Source organism: Tenrec ecaudatus, chromosome 1, assembly GCF_050624435.1.
Source record: "Tenrec ecaudatus isolate mTenEca1 chromosome 1, mTenEca1.hap1, whole genome shotgun sequence".
NCBI lineage: Eukaryota > Metazoa > Chordata > Mammalia > Afrosoricida > Tenrecidae > Tenrec > Tenrec ecaudatus.
The window spans coordinates 21,599,621-21,620,380 of NC_134530.1; the positions used below are offsets into that span (position 1 = coordinate 21,599,621).

Consider the following 20,760-nt stretch of genomic DNA (forward strand, 5'->3'; position numbering starts at 1 on the left):
ATGGGGGAACACGTGGAACACAGCTCAAAATAATTATAAAAAAGATCAGTCTTGCTGGTTTGATAGACACTGGTGGAACTTCAGAGACTATGACCCTTCAAGCCTGGAACGGAACCCACCCTCACGGGTGAGTTTCCAGGTAAACAATAGGCAAGGTTGACTGGTAAACAATAAATAACCCCAGGCGGTCCCTATTCCATAGAACAGTCAACCATATGAGAACCAAAGGGCAGCCTTTGGGGACAGGAAAGGTACATGGTAAACACAGGGAGCCTATGAAGAACGTGTCAACCCAGTTCGCGGTGGGACTGCAATTAATGCCACAGAACACAATGTATGCAAACTGTTGACTGGAAAACCAGTTTGCTCCGTCAACTTTCACTCCAATCACACTCACGGTGGAAAATTGTTCTCTTCACTTTCAGCAAGCAAAATGGTGTCCTTCCTTTGCGTCTCTGGGGCTGTGCATGAGTCTTCCTCAGATCCAGGGCTTCCTAACCCTTTTCTGCTCTGAAACCTCTTTGTGCCTGAGAAGCGTGCAACACCAGCAACACCTCAGATTCATGACACATGGATTTGAAATTGCATTTTGGTTGTGGTGGGTTCTGAGAACTTTTGCTGTGGCCAATGTTTTGTGACTCCACCACATTCAGTTTCAGAAGCTTTGAAGTAGTCCATCTTCTCTGCTTCTTTATTCAGTGTACTGATTGACTAGGTATGATGAAACCGTACGAACCTGACACTCGCTTTTGTTGATGGAACGCCAAGTACTAGAGTTGCCCCTTGGTCATTTGAATGACCGCCTCTTAGTCTGCGCACAGATTCAAGGTGAGCACAATGAAGTGCTCTTGGATTCCCATTCTTCTCAATGTTATCCATAGTTTGTTATGATCCACACAGTTGATTGTCTTTAGGTCAATATCTTTCAGGTCTTCTCGCCTTTCGGCTAACATCCATCTGGCGTCAGGAGGGTTTTGTTCACTCAACATCCTCCTCTGAATCCAGGTTGACTTTCTGGCAGTACCCTGTTGCTGCATTGCTGCAATCGTTCTTGCATCATCTTCAGCCAAAAATGTACCTGCCTGTGTTGCGAATGCTATTGTTACATAACTTCCACATCCTGTTGAGTGACTTTTCTCTGGAATGGGCACAGATAGGAATCTCTTCCAGTCAGTTGGCCAGGTAGTTGTCTTCCAACTATTTTTGGCATAGGTAAATGAGCATTTCTAGTGTTGCAATTGTTTGTTGAAAAATTTCAGTTGGGAGTTGATCAATTCCTGCAGCCTTCCTTCCCCCGAACCCCCCAACAGTGTCTCCAATGCAGCTTTGCCTTCAGGCCCATTGGTTCTATGCTACCTCTTGAAATGTTTGAATTTCAATCAATTCTTTCTGGTCCAGAGACTGTGCACCCCTCCCCCCTCCTCATTTGATGTTTCCTACACCATTCACTATTTTGTCCATTGACTCCTTCAATAATTTAACTCCAGGCCTGACTTTTCCTTGATCTTGAGAAGTGATGAGCATATTTTTCCTCTTTGGTCTTCTAACGCCTCATCTCCTCATAATACTTCGTATTCCCAAGCTGCCCTTTGCCACCTTCTGTTCAGCTTGCTCGCTTTCCTCATGTCTTCCATTTGCTTCAGCGATTCTACATTGAAGAGCACGTTTCTGGGTCTCTTCTGATGTCCAGTTTGGTCTTATCTCCCGTTCCTGTCTTTTTAATGCCCCTTTGCTTTCTTTATATGTGATGACCTTGATGTCATCTCACCACTCATTTGGTCTTCCGTCGCTAGGGACCCATGTGTCAGATATATTCAGTTTCCAGCATCCATATCAATGCAGAAGCCACCACGGTATGACAAACAGACAGACAAGTAGTAGTAGAAGGTGCTCCGCGCACATTCATTTCCAGTCTTCCTTATAGAAGTCCTGCACGCTGCAGATCACTAGCTGCCCTCGCCAAGTCCACCCTGACTCTCCTGTGGCACATATGTCAGAGTAGCACTGTGCTCCAAAGAGTTTCTAGTGGCTGATTCCACCCCCCCCCCCAAAAAAAAATCACCAGGCCTTTCTTCCAAGTTGCCCTGGGTGAACTTGAACCTCCAACCTTCCAGTTGGGCGTTGAGTGTAATTAGCTATCTGTACCACCCAGGGACTCTAAGACCCGGACAAAGTTGATGCTAAAGATGAAGACAGCAGTCAGCATAGCAACTATCTGTGCCTAACACATCCTGTCAAGCCTCAGTGGCTGGGAAACATGAACATTTTCAATTGCACATGGGTTTACTGGTCAATGGATCATTTTTATAACTTTGAACTGGCTCATTCACACATCTGTGGTCATATGTTGATCAAGTAGGCAGTTCTTTTACGTGTTTGCGTTTGGCTGGCTTCAGGCTGATTCAGGATAGCCTCAGCTAGCACCGCTGGTCTACTTCATCTATTCCTCAGTCCTCTCGTAGACTGGCCCGGGCTTGTGTTCCATGGCAGGAAACAGGGGCATGCAGTAGCTTTTGATTCCTAGGTTCAGAACGAGCACACCATCATTCTGACCACATTTCTATTCATCGAGGTTCCCCATCTGCTGGTTTGTCATTCTGTGTTGCCTTTTATGTTGCGATGATATTCCATTGGGAGCCTTGCCGATGGCATTTTAAATAGCAGCAGGGTCACCCAGGGTGGACAGGTTTCAATGGAGCTACCAGAGAGAGACAGGCAGAGAAGAATGAGGTGAGCTGCTTCTGAAAATTGGCCCATGAAAACCATGCGGACGACAACACATGACTGTTCAGGACACTTGAGGAAGGACCATTTTCTGGAGGAGCATATCATGCTGGGTGAAGCAGAGGCCAGCGAAGCACACGAGGCCCTCAGTGAGATGGGTGGGCAGAGTCTCCACACTGAAGGATTTGAACATGCGTGTGCGAACAGTTGTGTGGCTGGTGCGGAGGAACGCTTCCTGCTGTTAGATATGAGGTCTCCGTGAGTTGAAATGAGCTCACTGGCCAAAGCAAGTCTCAAGGATGGTTCAAATTCAGGAGGTGGGGGTAAGGAGTAACCTCCACTTCTTAACAGAAGAAACTGCAAGTTCTTATTACAAAGGATGAGGACATAGGGAAGGGTGAGTAGTTGGGGCACTGTTTTTAAAAAAAATCATTTTATTAGGAACTCATACACTGCCCATCACAATCCATACATACATCAATTGTGTAAAGCATGTTTGCACATTCGTTGCCCTCATCATTCTCAAAACATTTGCTCTCCACCCAAGCCCCTGGCATCAGGTCCTCATTTTTTACCCTTCCTCCCCCCTTGCCCCTCCTGCATGAACCCCTGATAATTTATAAATTATTATTTTGTCATGTCTTGCTCTGTCCCATGTTTCCCTTCCCCCACTTTTCTGTTGTATGTCCCCCAGGGAGGAGGTCACATGCAGACCCCTGAAATAGGTTCCCCCTTTCCAACCTACCCTCTCTCTACCCTCCCAGTATCGCCACTCACACCACTGGTCCTGAGGGGATCATCCGCCCTGGCTTCCCTGTGTTTCCAGTTCCCATCTGCACCAGTGTACATCCTCTGGTCTAGTCCGACTTGCAAAGTAGGATTCGGATCATGACAGTAGGAGGGGGCTGGGGGAGGAAGCATTTAGGAACTAGAGGAAAGTTGTATTTTTGATCGTTGCTGCGTCACACGCTGAATGTCTCATCTCCTCCCCAAGACCCTTCTGTAAGGGGATGTCCAGAGGCCTACAAATGGGCTTTGGGTCTCCACTCTGCACTTCCACACTCATTCACTATGGTAAGATTTTTGTTCTGATAATGCCTGATACCTGATCCCTTGACAACTTGTGATCACACAGGCTGGTGTGCTTCTTCCATCTGGGCTCTGTTGCTTCTCAGCTAGATGGCCACTTGTTTGCCTTCAAGCCTTTAAGACCCCAGACGCTATCTCTTTTGATAGCCGGGCACCATCAGCTTTCTTCACCACATTTAGTTGTTCACCCACTTTGTTTTTAGCGGTTGTGTTGGGAAGGTGAGCATCATAGAATTCCAGTTTAATAGAAGAAAGTATTCTTGCATTGAGGGAGCACTTGAGTGGAGGTACAATGTCCCTCTGCTACCTTAATACTAATATTTTAATTGTTTATCATTTATTTCATAATCATAAACTTAACTCTGCTTTCCAGCTGGACTCAGGGGGATAAGGAAAGTAGGAAACCCAAAGAACTGGAGGGAGAGCACAAGATGAAACGATACAGCAAGCACATTGGGAATAGAAGGGTGGTTTCCCAAGCTACACAAGGAAGGGTCTGGTGCTTAAGATAAAACAGAAAATTCTGATCACATTTAATTAAAGTTGTCCACAGTCCGCAATGGTGATCTTCTTGCTGGTCTTGCCATTCTTGGAACCACAAAGCTCCACGGCTTCCACAATGTTCATGCCTTCTTTCACCTGACCGAAGACCACGTGCTTGCCATCCAACCATTCAGTCTTAGTGGTGCAGATAAAAAACTGGGAACCGTTCATATTGGGTGCAGCATTTGCCATAGACAGGATGCCAGGGCCTGTGTGCTTCAGGATGAAGTCCTCATCTTCACATTTCTCTCCATAGATACCTTTCCACTGGTGCCATTATGGCGTGTGAAGTCACCACCCTGGCACATAAACCCTGGAATGATTCTGTGGAAGCAGGAACCTTTGTAACCAAAACCTTTCTCCCTAGTGCTCCGAACGCGGAAGTTTTCTGCTGTCTTTGGAACTTTGTCTGCAAACAGCTTGAAAGAGATGCGACTGAGGGGCTTGCCATCGACGGCTATGTCGAAAAACACAGTAGGGTTCACCATGGCTGGGCACAGCAGGACCAGACAAGACTACAGATTCAGGCGGTGGCATCTGCAAAGCCAATACTAATCTTATAAATATATGCACATAGATCTATTTCCCCATCATCACATATAAATATATTTGTACATGTACATGTCTTTATCTAGACCTCTATAAATGCCCTCTGCCTCCCATCTCTTTCCTCTATTTCCTTTGACTTCCCTCCTGTCCCACTCTCATGCTCAGTCCCCACTAGGGTTTCAGCAATTCCTCTTAGTTACATTACCTTTGATCATGCCCAACTAGGCCTCCCACACCCTTCTCACCACAGATTTGGATCACTTGTGGTTCCCTTGTCCCTGGGTTTATTAATACCACTACCTTTCTCCCCACCTCCCCGTCTCCCATGTCCCCATGGAACTATTGGTCCCGTTGTTTTCTCCTCCAATTGTTCATCTAGCCTATCTTATTTAGACAGACCTGCGGAGATAGTAACATGCACAGAAACAAGACAGAGCACAACCAAGCAACAATATACAACAAAATAGCAACAAGCCAATGATAAAAACAAAACAAAACAAAACACAAGATAGAAAAGCTTGTAGTTAGTTCAAGGATTATTTGTTGGCCTTTAGGAGTGTTTTCCAGTCCAGTCTGTTGGGACACCATGCCCTGGTCCCAAAGTCCACCTTCAGCTTTCCCTGGAGACCTCGCCGCCCCATTCCCTTGCTGTTCTGTTGCATCCCCTTAGTGTTTTGCATCGGTGTGGTGGATTGGATTGGGTGCAATTCCCTCACTGTGTCTTCGGTGTTGTTGCCTGTAGGGCTATGGGTCAATGAGGGACGTCGTGTCTCATAGAGGGGCTGGCCATATGGTCCTCTCTGTGGACTGGCTGCTCTAATTGGGATCATTGTCCTCACAGCCTGGTTGGCCAGGATGTGCTCCACTCTCTCCTCCTCCCACTTCATCTGCTCCCGTGTGCTCCAATCAGATATGTCCCTCTCCTGGAGCTGTAGATTCAGTGCCATCCTTTGATATAAATTCTTCTGAGGGGAGGGGCAGATGTCCCCTTAGTAGTTGGGGTTAGGGCTGGCCCCCTAGACCTCTCCACTGGTTCCCTACTCCACGCCGGCATGGTGCATTCACATCTTGGAGCATCGGGTTGAAGTCTGGTCCCTCTTTCCCTGTGGAGACACAAACAATACCCTCCCCTTGGGTGGGTTAGTGCCCTGTGTCCCCGCTACCCTTTTCTTTTTTTAAATTATTTTTTCCCCTTTCCCCACCTCTGTTTTAGTTGTCTACCATGTGTATCCCTGTATTTGGTCTGGTCCCTGCCATATTACCTGGTCCTCACCCCAGGAATGTTTGTATACCGTAGCTTTTCCCTATGTCCCATTTGCCTTAAAAAAAAAAAAAAAAAAAACTTACCTCAGCAGCCTTTCAAGTCTTTCTATTTTTAAGTCAATACTATCTTGGGGTCTGTTTTCTCTTTTTTGCCCTCTGGGTGAGGTTGTTCTATGTGGTGGTCTCTTATTTATGATTGATGAATGTTGTTCTTCTGCCCATACTGGGTCGGGAAGGATCTTTTGTAGGGCTGGGTTTCTTCTAACGTAGTCTTTGAGTTTTTCCTTGTCTGGGAAGACTCTTACTTCTCCATCTACCTTGATCGATAATTTGGCTGGGTAGAGTATTCTTGGGTTTGCATTGTTTTCTTTTTTTGAATATGTTACTCCACTCTCTATTTTTCTTCATAGTTTCTGCTGATAGGTCTGAGCATATTCTTATTTGGGAACCTTTATATGTGATTGCTTGTTTTTCCCTAGCTGCTCTCATGATTTTCTCCTTTTCCTCCAAGTTGGATGATTTAACTATTGGGTGCCTTGGTGACTTCTTCTTGGGATTCAGTCAAGCTGGTGTTCTTTCAGCCTCCTGAATGGTTGCCTGGTTTTCATTCACTAAGCTGGGGAAGCTTTCCTCCAAAAATTCTCACTATTGTTGCAAATGACATCTTTGTTGTGTCTTCCTCCGGTAAGCCAATAATTCTAATATTGTTCCACTTCATAGCATCAGACATAGCTCTTAAGTTTTCTTCAGTTTCTCTGATGATCTTATTAGATTTTTGTTCGCATTTGTTTAAGTCTGCTTGGCTGTCCTCCAAGTCACTGATGCAGTTCTCTGATTCCTCCAGTCACTTCTCGAGGTCCGTGAGTGTGCTACTGGTTTTTGTTATCTCCTCCCTAAGCTCCTGTATTTCTCTTTGATTTATGGCTTTTACCTCTTCTATCATTTCATCCTTTTCCTGTATTGTTCCCCTCATATCCTCTATGACTCCAAGTAGCATTCTGAAAATTTCTTTCTGTGGCAGCTCAGTGTCTACTTCCTCTATGCATGTCATTATGTTCAGGACATCTTCTAGCATTGCCTTTTGTTTTTCCTGTTTTTTCGTTGAGGTTGTTGGGGCTGATGGTTGTTTGTGTTGCGTTGTTTTAGAGGAGCCAGGTGTCATTTTCCTAGGAGTTGAAGAGTATTGGCTCTCTCTGGAGACTTGTAGGAGTACTTCTTCGAACTGCCTATAGCTTATTTCACTATGGAATTAACCTACCACTTTATCCTCCTGTGGCTTCCCTTTCAGGCAAGTGACCCAGAAGGGTTACCTGCTTTGGTGTTGTGGAGGTTGGGCAAAGGTTCCTGCAGTAGCTTGGAGTGTTGAGGAGTGTTGGCGGAGCTGCCTTATGCCCCCAGGCACACAGGCAGGAATTGCCCAGTAAGAAATTGAGCAGATTATCCCCTGGTGGGAGTCAGCAGGGCTTTTCCCAGCCTAGTTATCTGCACAGGGTCGAGGTCACCTTGCTGGGTGTGGCACAGGTGTAAATGCCCTTGGGAGTGGTCTGGAGGTTAGCAGTAGAATGGGAGAGACCAAGATAGAGGCAAAGAGGAGACCAAAAAGTTAAAAAGCAAGCCTGATGAACCTGAGGATTTTATTTTTTTAATCTCCCTGGCCAGCTAGATTATACTCAAATGTAATTGTCTCTCAGTCACTGGGCTGCAGCTCCTTGCTGTTTAAAGCTGACTCTTGCTACAGTGTGTCTTTGTTATGCTAAAAGCCGCCAGGCCCTGTAGCTGAGTTCTGGCATTCCTTAGCTAGGTTGCTTCTTATGCTGATTTATGTTAAGGGTCTCCGCTTATGTGCTCCTTGGAGCTGAGCAACCAGACTTGGGTTTGAGTTTTAAACCAATAATATATATTTCACCCCTCGTTTTTGCTTGTGATGTGCTCTGATTTGGTGACTGTCATGCTGGCCCCCAGAGGGGGAGATCCAGCTTATTAGGGGGGTTGCTTCCTTCTCGGCCAATTGCAACTAAATTTGTTCCCTGGACTCCCAACTTTCCGCTTATTTTCTCCCACACCGTGATCTTCCTAAGGTAATACTATATTTTTTCTTTTACTCTAAATTATGGCTACCCGCCATCATTCCCCTGACCGTGGGCTCAAGGCAGCCAACCAGGCGGAGAGCTCCTGAGTGAGGTTCCCCTCATGTCTTGGATTCTGTACCCTCTTGGGCGGCTGCCTGCAGAGATCGCTGCTCCCAGCAAGGGCACAGCCGGTGCCTGCAGACTTGTCAAAACTAAAGCGCTTTAAAGCGTTCTTGGTTTGCTTTGTGAGTGGAAATCCCACACAGAAACAGGTTCGGGAGAAACCCTGGTTCCCTAGTTCTAATTTCAGGACTCCAACTCCCTGTTTCCTTTGCCTTACCTCCCAATTTTCTGGTCTGGAAGCAGGAGCTCCGGAGGGATGAGTCCTATCTGGTCGCCATTTTCGCCCCCTCTCCTGAGGACACTGTTTAAACTCTCTACTACTAAGATAATGATGATGAAGATGATAGTTAAAATTTACTGAGCATCCATTATGTGCCAGAAGCTATGTGCTCATTCCGTGACATATATTGTGTACGTTAAGCTTCACAGCTTCATGAGGGGGAGATAATTGTGAATTGCTACATTACAGATGACAAAATAGACTCAGAGACATTTCACATCGTGCCCAGTGTGACCCAGTTAGCAATTGAGCTCATAAGGTGGATCTGACACGTTTTATCCCAAAGCAGGTCATTTAAACTCTTAGTGACATTTAGCCATTGGGACCCAGGTGAGGACACTGAATTGATCAAGGACACACAGGACATAAGGAACAGATCTGGGACTTGAATCCAGGTGTCCTGTTGTACAATGCGTTGTTTTCCTATCTTCCACCTCCACCCAAGCCTGATCTATATCCTGGGATGGGGTTCTCAGGCGGAAGACCAGAAGGGTGGGTTCTGGGTTAAATCCATCCTGGTGGTTGGGTCTGGGGAAGTCATCAGAGGAGAAAGATCCCAAGCCCATCTCTTTATTTTGTCCTTGTCAGGCCAAGTGGCGACGCCTGGCTTCACAGGGCAGTACTCGTCTGGACATGTTTGAGCACCTCAGTCTCCTGACCCTGGACATTCTGCAGAAATGCATCTTCAGCATGGACAGCCACTGTCAGGAGTAAGTCCAAAGCCCAGATCTAGAAACATGAACTCTTGACTCCTGGGGTCATGTGGGGACGAGGGACTAATGAGGGAAACCCGAGGCGTTAAGTTGGAGAAGGTGGGCCTGAGTTGGGCGTTACAGGAAAGAGCAGGAGAAAGATAAGAAGTGCTTCCAGGTCGGTGGGATGTTTGGGTACAAACAAGAACAGAGCACGTGCAACCGACAGTGAGGGGCACCTTGACTCTGAAGTTGATGAGTTAAGCAGTAGCTAGATCTTAAGGGGCTTCAAAACCCAGGCTAAGGGGTATGGGACCCTTATTCTGAGGTTTCCAGGGAGCTGTGGAAGGTGTCTGAGCGGATGAAGGGGGTGGCCGGCGCTGAGCTTTAGATCCTGACTTTGCGGAGGGCTGACTTTTATGGTGATGGTGGATGCAGGAGATCTGAACTTGGTGTAGAATCTACACGGTGGAACATAGTGGAGGGCTGAAACCCAACGATAAGGAGGAATGCGTAGAACCAAATGCTGGGTAGGAGGAGAGAGCATGGTGTCCAAGCCTTGTTTGGCTCCCTGGTGCCTGAAGGCAGTCCCCAAGGTTCAGAATACCAGTTTAAGGGCACCCTTTCCTTCATAGGGCATAGAGTGGGAGGTGCTCCCCGAGTTTCATGTGCTTTAAAGAACATCCAGCCTGTCTCTGGCTTGGCCTTTTTTTTCTCCCCTCCTTTAAAGAGTTTTATTGGTATATATTCCACACACCATGTAGTTTTCCAGGAAGCTTTTTAAAAAAAGATCATTTTATTGGGGGCTCTTACAACTCTTGTTACAATCCATACATATTAGTATCTGACATATTAGTACATTGTATCTGACATATTAGTACATATATTGCCATTGTTCTTGTCTAGACTTTTACTTTCTGTTCAGCCCTTGGGATCAGCTTCTCCTTTTTCTCCCCCTCCCGCCTCCCCCCACACCCTCGTGGCCCCTTGATAGATTACAGATTGTTATTGTTTTCATGTCTCACACTGACCGCTGTCTCCCGTCCCCTCTGGTTTCTGTTGTGCTTCCCCGTGGATGGGTGTGGGTGGTGATGTGCCATTCATTGCGACTGGTACACCCTTCCTCCCCACCTCGCTCCCCTCCCTTCCCCCTACCCTTTTGGTATCGCTATTCCCATTCCTGTTTCTGGGTTCCCTGTGTCGTGAGCTTTATCTCTTGCCTATACCTATGTACATGCTCCATCCAGTCCAGAGTGGGAAGCAGCACTGGGGTCATGATAGTGGGGGGTGAAGAGGCCTCAAGGGATCAGAGGTATATTGCATGATCCATCAGTGCTCTACTGCACCCTGATGGACTCTTTCCATCCCTGCGACTCCTCTGTGGGGGGATGTTCCATCATCCACAGATGGGCTTTGGGTCTCTGCTCCAACCCCCTTATTCTGATCAATGCATTTTTGTTTGTTTGTTGTTTGTTATGAATCTTCTGATGCCTGTTACCTGGTCCCAATGACACCCTTAGACGTTCCAGCGAATATATTGCTGCCATCTTGGAGCTCAGCACTTTGGTGGTTAAACGACATCTTCGTATCTCCCAGCACCTGGACTTCCTGTACTACCTCACGTCTGACGGACGGCGCTTCCGCAGGGCCTGCAAGCTGGTGCATGACTTCACAGACACCGTGATCAAGGAGCGGCGCCAGGCGCTCACTGCTCAGGGTGTTGACAACTTCCTCAAGGCCAAAGCCAATGCCAAAAGTTTTGACTTCCTTGATGTGCTCCTGCTGGCCAAGGTGGGTTTGTCTGGTTAGAACTCTGATTTCACCTGCCCTGTTGAAGAGCTTAGGTCTGATTCTTAGGTTTGTTGGGGAGCTATAGAAGGTGCTTGGGAGCAGGGAGAGATGGTTCAGAGATGTGTATTCGGGATTAATGGAGTGGAATTTTGTCTGGAGAGACAAAGAGACAAGAGGGACAAAGTTTGAGGTGGCAAAAAGCCTTTGGGGATGGTGTGGGCAGGGTGGATTCTGGAGCCACCTGGGCAAGGATGACTCAGGGGTGGTGGTGGTCTTACTTTCTCTCCAGGATGAAAAAGGGAATAAGTTGTCAGATAAGGACATCCGAGCTGAAGCCGACACCTTCATGTTTGAGGGTGAGAGTCTCCGCATGGTAGTGTATCGGGGGGCAGAATTCACCCCTTCCTGGACCCCCCCATCCTGACCCCCCATCCCTCTTTTTCTGGAAGACCTCCTGCCTGCCTTCTGGTGCTGAAGCAGCCAGTGACCTAAGCCCCAATACCTGGCCCTCAGGTCATGACTCAACAGCCAGCGGCCTCTCCTGGGTCCTGTACAACCTGGCCAAGCACCCGGAATACCAGGAGCGCTGCCGGAAGGAGGTGCAAGAGCTCCTGAAGGACCGTGGGACCGAGGAGATTGAGTGGTGAGTGCAGTTCTCATGACCTGTGTTCCCTAAGTCCTTGCCTTGGCTTTGTCCCAGGTGGAGACGTGGGAAGATCTCTCTGCCAATGTTCCATGATTGTCTGGAGGGAATAGGAGCTCAGTTGTGAAGATGGCAGTGTTAGAAAGGTCTGCTTGTCAACATTTGTTGTGCCCTAACTTGCTGTATGACTTGAATGAAATGAATCTCTTTCTCTATTATGCTTTTTTTCTTATACAAACCCCAAATACCTAAGCACATTGCCTTCATGGGGATTCTGACTCATAGCGACCTTGTAACACGGAGTGGAACGGTTGCCTAGGATCTCACAGGCTGTGGGACAGGGTCTCCGAATCTTTAGGGAAGGAGGGGAGGTACAGGTCGGACCTGGGTTTTAGAAGCTCGCTCTGTGCCTGGAGGCAAACTGGGGGAGATGCTCTAAATATTGAGTGACTAGGTAGCAGGTTCTGGATGGGAGCCAAAGAGGAGCTAGAGAACTATACAGACATTTTGGGAGAACGACTCCCTACTTAGCTGGAGGGATCAGTGGTGACTCCATGGTAGAAATATTACCTTCCACGTGGGAGACCCCCGTCTCCCCATCACTCCTCTGCTCGTTTGTTGTACTGTGGTGGCTCTGTGTTGCTGCGATGCTGGGACTATGTCACTGGTAAAATACCCATGGTGAACAGATTTCATCGGAGCTTGCAGACTGAGACTGGACTATGAAGAAGGAATAGGCTTTGAACTCCTGAGGGAAGAGCGCATCTTAATGACTTAACTGGAGCAAAGCTTTGGGGACATTCATTTCCTGATGGGGCATGGCTCCAAATGAGGAAAAACAAACAAAACAGCTGCAAACACTCATGAACAATTAGAATAGGGAATGTGCAAAGTATGAATCTAGAAAAAAATGAATTAATAAAATGTGAAATGGATATACTAGATGGATATACTAAGCATTGTTTTTAGGCACCATTGAGTCAGTTCCATCCCACGGCGACCTTATGCACTGGTCCTGTGCCATCCTCACAATCGTTCCTATGCTTGAGCCCATTGTTGAAGCCACTGTGTCCATCCACCTCCTTGAGGGCCTTCCTCTTTTTCACTGCCCATCTAGTTTACTAAGCCCGATGTCCTTCCCCAGGGATTAGCCTCTTCTGACAACATGCCCAAAGTATGTAAGATGAAGTCTTACCTCTAAGGAGTACTCTGGTCCTCCACCTTCCAAGACAAATTGGTTTGTCCTTTTGGCAGTCCATGGTACTTTCTATATTCTTTGCCAGCACCACAATTCAAATGTATTGATTCTTCTTTGGTCCTCCTGATTACATCCAACTTTCACATGCATATGATGCCATGGAGAACACCATGGCTTGGGTCAGGCACACCTTAGTCTTCCAAGTTCCATCCTTGCTTTTCAACACTCCAAAGTGGTCGTTTGCAGCAGATTTACCTAGTGCAACTTGTCTTTTGATCTCTTGGCTGCTGCTTCCATGAGCATTAATTGTGGATCCAAGCAAGACACAATCCTCCACAACTTCAACATTTTCTCCATTTTCATGATGTTATCTATTGGTCTAGAGTATTTGGGTCTTCTTGATATTGAGTTGTTATACTGAAAGTTTCAAACCTTGTTCTTCATCAGCAAGTGGTTCAAGTCCTCTTACTTTCATCAAGCAAGGTTGTGTTATCTGCATATTACCGGTGGTTAATTAGCCTTCTTCCAATCCTGATACTGCATTCTTTATGTAATCCAATTTCTTTGATTATATGCTAAGCATCCAGATTGAATAAAGATGGTGAGAGGATACAACCCTGTGACACACCTTTCCTGATTTTAAACCATGGAGTATTCCCTTTTTCTGTTGCACAACTGCCTCTTGACCCGTGTACTAGGCATTAGTGAGCCAACATGGACTAGTATTGGCCATTTTGACTTGGATAGTCATATGGTTTACTATATTGGGAATTACAATTAAAGAGGAATGGATGACATTTCATTATCTATCTATATTGAAGCACAACACTGCCTGTGATAGGATAATATCTATATACCCACAAGGAATTACAGTTAATACAACTATTATTCAAATTTACATCCTAACTACTAAAGCCAATGATAGGATAATTAAAGAATTCTACCAGTTTCTTCAGGGTGAAATTGATCAAGTATGCATTCAAGATGAATTGAATTATTGGTGATTGGAATGTGAAAATTGAAAACAACGAGAGAAATAGCTGGAATATGGCATTTGTGATAGAAATAAAGCTGGAGATGGTATGATAGAATTTTGCAAACCAGTGACTTTTTCAGGGCAAATATCTCTTTTCAACAACATCTCTCTTCAACAACATAAACAATGAATGTACACATGGACCTCGCCAGATGAAATACATAGGAATCACATTGACTACATCTCTGAGAAGAGATGATGGAGAAGCTCAACATTATCAGTCAAAACAAGGCCAGTAGCCAACTACAGAACAGACCATCAATTGCGTCAGATTGAAGCTGAAGAAATGAAAACAAGTCCACAAGAACCAAAATGCAATCTTGATTATCTCCCATCTGAATTTAGAGACCACCTCAAGAACACATTTGATACATTGAACATCACTGAGTAGAGACCAATGGAGTTTGAATCCCTGTTTTCAAATCTTTTGGGTATGTATCTAGGAGTGGAACTGCTGGTTATCAGAACTCCTTATTTATTAAGTCCTTTCACACTTATAAGGAGCCCTGGATGGCATAGTGGGTTACTCACTGGACTGATAACCACCTGTCAGCACCTCGACTCCAGAGTCTGCAACTCAAGAGAGTTATGGCTTTCTACTCTTATAAAATGGTTACAGTCTTGGGAACCCACAGGGTCAGTTCCACCCTGCCCCCTAGGGTGGTTATGAGTCAGAATTGATTTGGTGGCAATGGGTTTAGTTATGGTCTTCACAGTTATATAAATATTGGTCCTTGATTTGGCTTTTGGGGCCTTAGTTTTGGCTAGTGTATTTGTAATCAAATTCAGTTTTTTCTTCATGACTTCTGTTTTCTTCTTCTTTTTTGATGCTTGTAAGTCTGCTGGGTTTGAGTCTCTGTGAAATTCCAGATCTTCTCCTTTGCTCATGCTTTTCTCTTGGGCGAGTTGTCATTTCTCTTGTTGGCTTTCAGGGGTCCTCGTATCATTAAAATATTGTTCTAGAGGATGTTTACTGAAACAATTGTTCAAATCCGTCATCTAGATGCTCATTTGACCTAAAATTCTTGCCTTGTTGTAGGTCACAAACATATCTCTTCCAATATTAGCCCGACTTGAATCTTACCTTGCCTATGTCTATGGAATAGATGAGGATCTAGTTCCATTAATTTCCACATTGTTGGCCTCCTTTAAAAAAAACAAACCAAACTAGTTGCCATCAAATTAACTCTGACTCATGTTGACCCGAGAGCAGCTTTGTTGGTGTAGTGGGTGACGCATTGGACTGTGAACCCCAAGATCAGCGATTCGAAGCCACCAGCTGCTTCACAGGAGAAAGATGAGGCTTGTACTCGGGTCAAGAGTTACAGTCAGGAACCCACAGAGCCAGTTTTAACCCATCCTGCCCTGTCTTCTGGGTTGCTCTGAGTTGGAATCGACTCAATGGCAGTGACTTTGGTTCTGGTTTTCATGGTGACCTCAAATGCGTGAATAGAAGTATGCTCCCAAGGGGATCCATTGGCTGAGTTTTTGGACGTGGGTCACTAGGCCTTTTTTCTGAGGTACCTCTTGGTGGACAGAGCCACTCAGTTGGAAGCTGAGCCCATTAACCATTTGCACCGCCCACCCAGGGGCTCACCCGGCATCAACAAGGTAAAGGCCAGCACCCCAGTGGAAAATGGGCAAGGACAGCTCAGTCACAACAGGAGTAAATGCACAACCAGCCTTATAATGACAAGAAGTGCAGGTTAAAGTCCCAGACACCATTTTCATCCACTGGATTGGCAAAAATAGAAAAGGTGTGTTGGTCAATGAGACAAACAATATTCCTTTGATTCCTTGAGGCTTCCTCACCCTCCCCCCCTCACCACACTATCATGACCCCTTTCACTGCGGGCTAGACTGGAGCATGTACACAGAAGAGAGACAAGAGCACATGACACACGGAATCCAGGAACAGGAACGAGAGTAGCGATACCAGAAGGGTAGAGGGGAGGAGGGGAGAGAGGGGAAGGAAGGGAGCACCGATGATATGATCGACACATAACCACATATCCCCTCCCTTCAGGGGGATAAACAACAGAAACTGTGGGGGAAGGAAGACAGTAGTGGGTGTAAGAAATGAAAATAATAATTTATAATTTATCAAGGGGTCACAAGAGTGGGTGGGGAAGGAGGGAAAAGAGGAGCTGAAACCAAGGGCTCAATAGAAAGTAGATGTCTAGAAAAGAATGATGGCAGCACATGTACAAATATACTTGATACAGTGTGGGGGGAGGTCAGATGCTCACAGACATCCTTCCAGTTGCCAGACTGCAGTAGGCCCCACTCCCTGCTGTTAAAGACAATGGATGCCTGCAGTCATCTATTTGGTTCCAGTAGGTGGGGTTTATACCCTACTGATAATAGTTCCTATGGAGATCTAGGGAATAGGTCAAAGTTAAGCCGCCATCCTAAACCTAGGATCTGCCCATCTTGTCACATGTATAACCCCAATCCCTCCCCTTCCTATTGTGTGTATATCCCTAGACCACCCCACTCATTACTGTATTACCTATAGGACAGCCCCTTCCTGTGACGTATGTCCTCACCTGTAATTAGGGGGCTTGCATGTCCCCGGAGAATATAAAAGGCCTGGGCTAGCATTAAATCTCTCTCTCTCCCTCCACATGGACCATCAGTGGGGCTGAGGTGAGCATGCTACCATGAACCGTATCTGACTCCATTTATTTCAATACTTCACTTTTATCTCTCATGCTCTTTATAACTTTACTATGATCTTTACTTATCATCACTGTACAATTGCGCCTACCGGACCCGTAATGGTGTGTTGGGGGCTGGCTTCCCCTGACAATACAGTTGATGTATGGATTGTTGTAAGAGCTGTAAGAGCCCCCAAACAATCTTAAAAAAAAAAAAAGGTGCGTTGGGTGTGATGCGGGCAGACAGACTATACATAGCTGCTGGGGAGACTGGACTAAAGTCTGACCATTGTTATAAATAATGCAGAATCCCATGGGCTGCTAACTGGAAGGCTGGGGTCTATGCCCACCCAGAGGTATGGATAGATACATACTGTGGACACATTGCGCTATCCATTCTTTCTTGTTGTTAACATCTTCCATCACTAGGGGCTGTTTGTCATATCTAAGCGACCAGCATTAGCACATCAGTATTAAAGAAATGCCACTGTTTCTCAGTTTTCATCTGATGTCCTTTGCCGGCTCCTTCCCACAAGGTGTTTCGTTATGGCTAAGAAGTTATCACCTTTCTTCCTGTTTGCTGTACAATATAAATGGGATCTATTTACAGTGCACACAGTACATAGGTAGAAGTACACTCTGCCAATCCCATAGGTCATGCGTGTGGTCCCATTCATCTACCCATACCTGTTAAGGTTGCATGTCTGTCTCTGTATCTACTCAGAGATTATCGTTTGTTATTACCGACCCTGCAGTATTGTTTAAGTAATCGTTTTGATTTTGCCGCTGGTAACTTTCATGTACCTCTCAGTAGCGTCCTTTGCTGTTGTGACGGTGGGCTGAGCACCCCCGGATTGCATATTGCCTTTCCCTGCACCCCGGCTAATCTGTGTCTGCGATCTAGCTAGTGATTCTCTCCTCTTCTCCCATCCCTGGGCGCCCTCGAAGCACTCTTTCTGTGTGTAAAGCTTGCCTGGACTTTTTAAGAGTAACGGTCTCAGACGTTGTTTATTCACCCTTTTGTGACTGGCCTATTTCACTCACTATAGTGAGTGGCTTCCAGGTTCACCCACAGGATGAGGACTTTCACGGCTTCTTTGTTGTTCTGGAAGTTGCATAGCAGTCCCTGGGGTGCACACAGCCACCAGAGTTTGCTTCTCTCGATCCCTTACACGGTTTCCATCCCTGCTATGGTCAGTCATGCAGCCTCATCACCGAATTCTCATTACTGTGATGCTTTCTTGCAGTGGATTTTCTTGTTGACCAACTCAAAACGAATACTGGGCCAACATAGGCATCTTTTCCTTTATATTTCTCCTTCTCCTTCTTCCTCTTCTCCTCTTCCTCCTCCTCCTCCTCCTCCTTTTTCTTCTTTTTCAAAAAACTTATCGAATTGCGTTAGCTAATATCAGTACAACATCACATGATAGATTGTAAAAGCAGACATCCTTGTTTTGCTTTTGACTCATTTGTCCTTTGCTTATTGTATGCTAAAAAGTATCATTCATCTTCATGCAAATGTATGCACCTTTTCCAGGATGCTCTTTGAGGGCTGTATTGTGCTTTGCGGGGCCGTCTTAAAAATGACAAAACACACAAGGCTGTGTTTTCTTCTAGTACTGAGACATTTTTGCTTTTCAATGTGCACATCTTTCATCTGCCTTTGATTTTGTCACAGGAAGTGAAGGTCAAGAGAAGGTGGTAAGAGGATGCCACTGAGTGGCAGGGGGCTGGGGGCGTCTTCACTCCCAGGTTACTGGTTGGAGGGGGTTGTTCTTCAGGGATGACCTGGCCCTGCTGCCCTTCCTGACCATGTGCATCAAGGAGAGCCTGCGGCTGCATCCTCCCGTCACAGTCATCTCACGGCGCTGCACCCAGGACATAGAGCTTCCAGATGGCCGGGTCATCCCCAAAGGTGCCCACACAGCAGGGGAGGGCGTCTTGCGCAGGAAGGGGGTCAGTCAGGCTGTGGGGCCTCATCCTGACCAATTCCTCTTCCCCCCACAGGGAACATCTGCTTGATCAGTATCTTCGGGACTCATCACAATCCAATAGTGTGGCCTGAGCCTGAGGTGCTGTCCATGCCCCCTCCCCCACCCCCACCCAGAGACTTGGGGGAGGGTGCAGGGCGGATGCCTGGGACAGGAGCACATTCTTTCTGTCCCGAGACGCCGGGGTGGCAAAGGGGTTACAAACTGGGCTGCTAACCACAAGGGCGAAGCCACAGAACCAGCAGGCCATCTGTGGGAGAGACAAGGCTGTCTACTCTTGCCGAGAGTTACGGTGTCAGAAACCCACCCGGGCAGCTCTACCCTGTCATGCAAGGTCCCTCTGAGTCGGAATCGACCCTCTGTACCCTAGCCACACTGTGTTGGCTGAGGTGCCTGGCTGTGCAGCGAGAGCCCACCCAGAGGCCCCGTCTCGCCCTGCTCCAGGTGTTCAACCCCTTCCGCTTCGATCCGGAAACCTCCCAGAGGAGGTCACCGTTTGCTTTTGTTCCTTTCTCGGCAGGGACCAGGTGAGTGCAGCCTGCGAACATGTAGTACAGATGGAATGCGGAGGGGCAGGGCTTCTGAAGGCAGCCAGAGCCCCTGATCCCAGATTGAGGGCGGAGGTGGTATGTTCTGGGGGGCAGAGGAAGCTAGCGAAGGCACTGGGTCCAAGGAGGGTACCAGGGGCTTGGAGCGCCTTCCTCATCTGCTGCTCTGAACTGGGGTCAGGTGCGGGGTAGAGTCTCAGAGGGTACAAAGCTCACCCTGGGGTCTCTTCCTCTGTTACTCTGGCTAATCTAGGTGGGGTGTGGCTTCCAGGTGGATATCCAGGTGGCATGGGGCGAGCATCCCGGGCACAATAAAGCCCCGCTCCCCGCCCCCGCCCTGTCACCCCCCATGCCCCCTACCCCACCTGCAGGAACTGCATCGGGCAGACATTCGCCATGGCAGAGATGAAGGTGGTGTTGGCGCTCACGCTGCTGCGCTTCCGTGTCCGGCCTGACCACTTGGAGCCAAGGAGGAAGCCGGAGCTGATCCTGCGCGCAGAGGGCGGGCTGTGGCTGCGGGTGGAGCCGCTCCAAGCAGCCCCGCAATGATTTCCCCATCCCTTACACCTGCCCCAGTCACCGCCACCTAGTTTAGCCTACCCGCAGGAATAGATCGGCTGTGACCTCTGTCTGAGTCTCCCCGGGGGAGCCCACAGGGAAGCTTGGAGACCTTGGGAAGCTGGAGGTGGGCGTGGCTGCAGGTGTCTCTGGGCTCATGCTGACCATGGGATTGTCCTGTGGGTGATAGGGAGCCATGGGAGGTATTAGAGCAGGTCCTCTATATCGAGGATAATCCAGGTTTGAAGATGGACTTGAGGGACAACATGAGGCCTTGCATCAGGCAGGTTGAAAGATCTTTCTCTAAGCTCTGAGTGTCCTCCAAGATGAAGGCCCTGAACACTGGGGAGGAAAGTACTGCCCACATGCTAACACCTGGTCCAGGACACTTAATTCGTTCCTGAGGATGAGCCAGGAGGGCTTCTCATGGAGAACTGGAAGTAAGTGATGGCATGAGTCCCTCCCCAGACCCGGAGAGAACACCTGGCACACAGTGGGGCTTGGCCCCTACCTGTTGGTCAGGCTGTCTGGGTCCCAGAGGGTCAGGGAAAGTCGGGCTTCAGAAAAAGGGGAAGTGGTCAGTCTGGGGACCACTGGGAGGGACAGACACAGGATGTGTTTTTGATGTATTCTAAGCCGATAAAGTAGTTTAGTCAGATCTGCATTTCTTTGTCTTCAGACTTATGATTTTTGAATGCTTTTCTTATCTCAGAGGTGATCCTAATTCACAGAACAAGATACAATTAAGCAAAAGTAATGAATACCTATCCCCCACAGCCCCCACTTCAACTAATCCCTGATACAGAACTAGTAGAGACTAAAGAAGAACTAAATGAAATGGAAAACAGGTAAGAGATTAGTCAGAATCGACAAAACAAGACAGTTGGTTCTTTGCAAGGATCAACAAGGCCACCAAACCACTGGCAGAGCTACTGAAAGAAGAGGCAGAGAGGATGCAAATTGCATGAATAAGAAATGAAGCAGGTGACATCACAAAAGAACC

The 20,760-nt window shown here is 47.2% G+C and overlaps 1 protein-coding gene across 1 annotated transcript in view; it reads left to right on the plus strand.

The window, feature by feature from the left end:
- Nucleotides 1–20,409, plus strand: part of LOC142432442 (cytochrome P450 4F2-like) — a 30,836-nt gene extending 10,427 nt beyond the window's left edge. Inside the window, exons 6-13 of the mRNA XM_075537660.1 lie at nucleotides 9,229–9,350; nucleotides 10,853–11,123; nucleotides 11,413–11,479; nucleotides 11,637–11,766; nucleotides 18,442–18,575; nucleotides 18,668–18,732; nucleotides 19,096–19,178; nucleotides 19,571–20,409. Coding sequence (XP_075393775.1) covers nucleotides 9,229–9,350; nucleotides 10,853–11,123; nucleotides 11,413–11,479; nucleotides 11,637–11,766; nucleotides 18,442–18,575; nucleotides 18,668–18,732; nucleotides 19,096–19,178; nucleotides 19,571–19,748 — 1,050 coding nt within the window. The 3' untranslated portion in view covers nucleotides 19,749–20,409. The remainder of the gene's footprint in view (nucleotides 1–9,228; nucleotides 9,351–10,852; nucleotides 11,124–11,412; nucleotides 11,480–11,636; nucleotides 11,767–18,441; nucleotides 18,576–18,667; nucleotides 18,733–19,095; nucleotides 19,179–19,570) is intronic.
- Nucleotides 20,410–20,760: the final 351 nt, after the last annotated feature.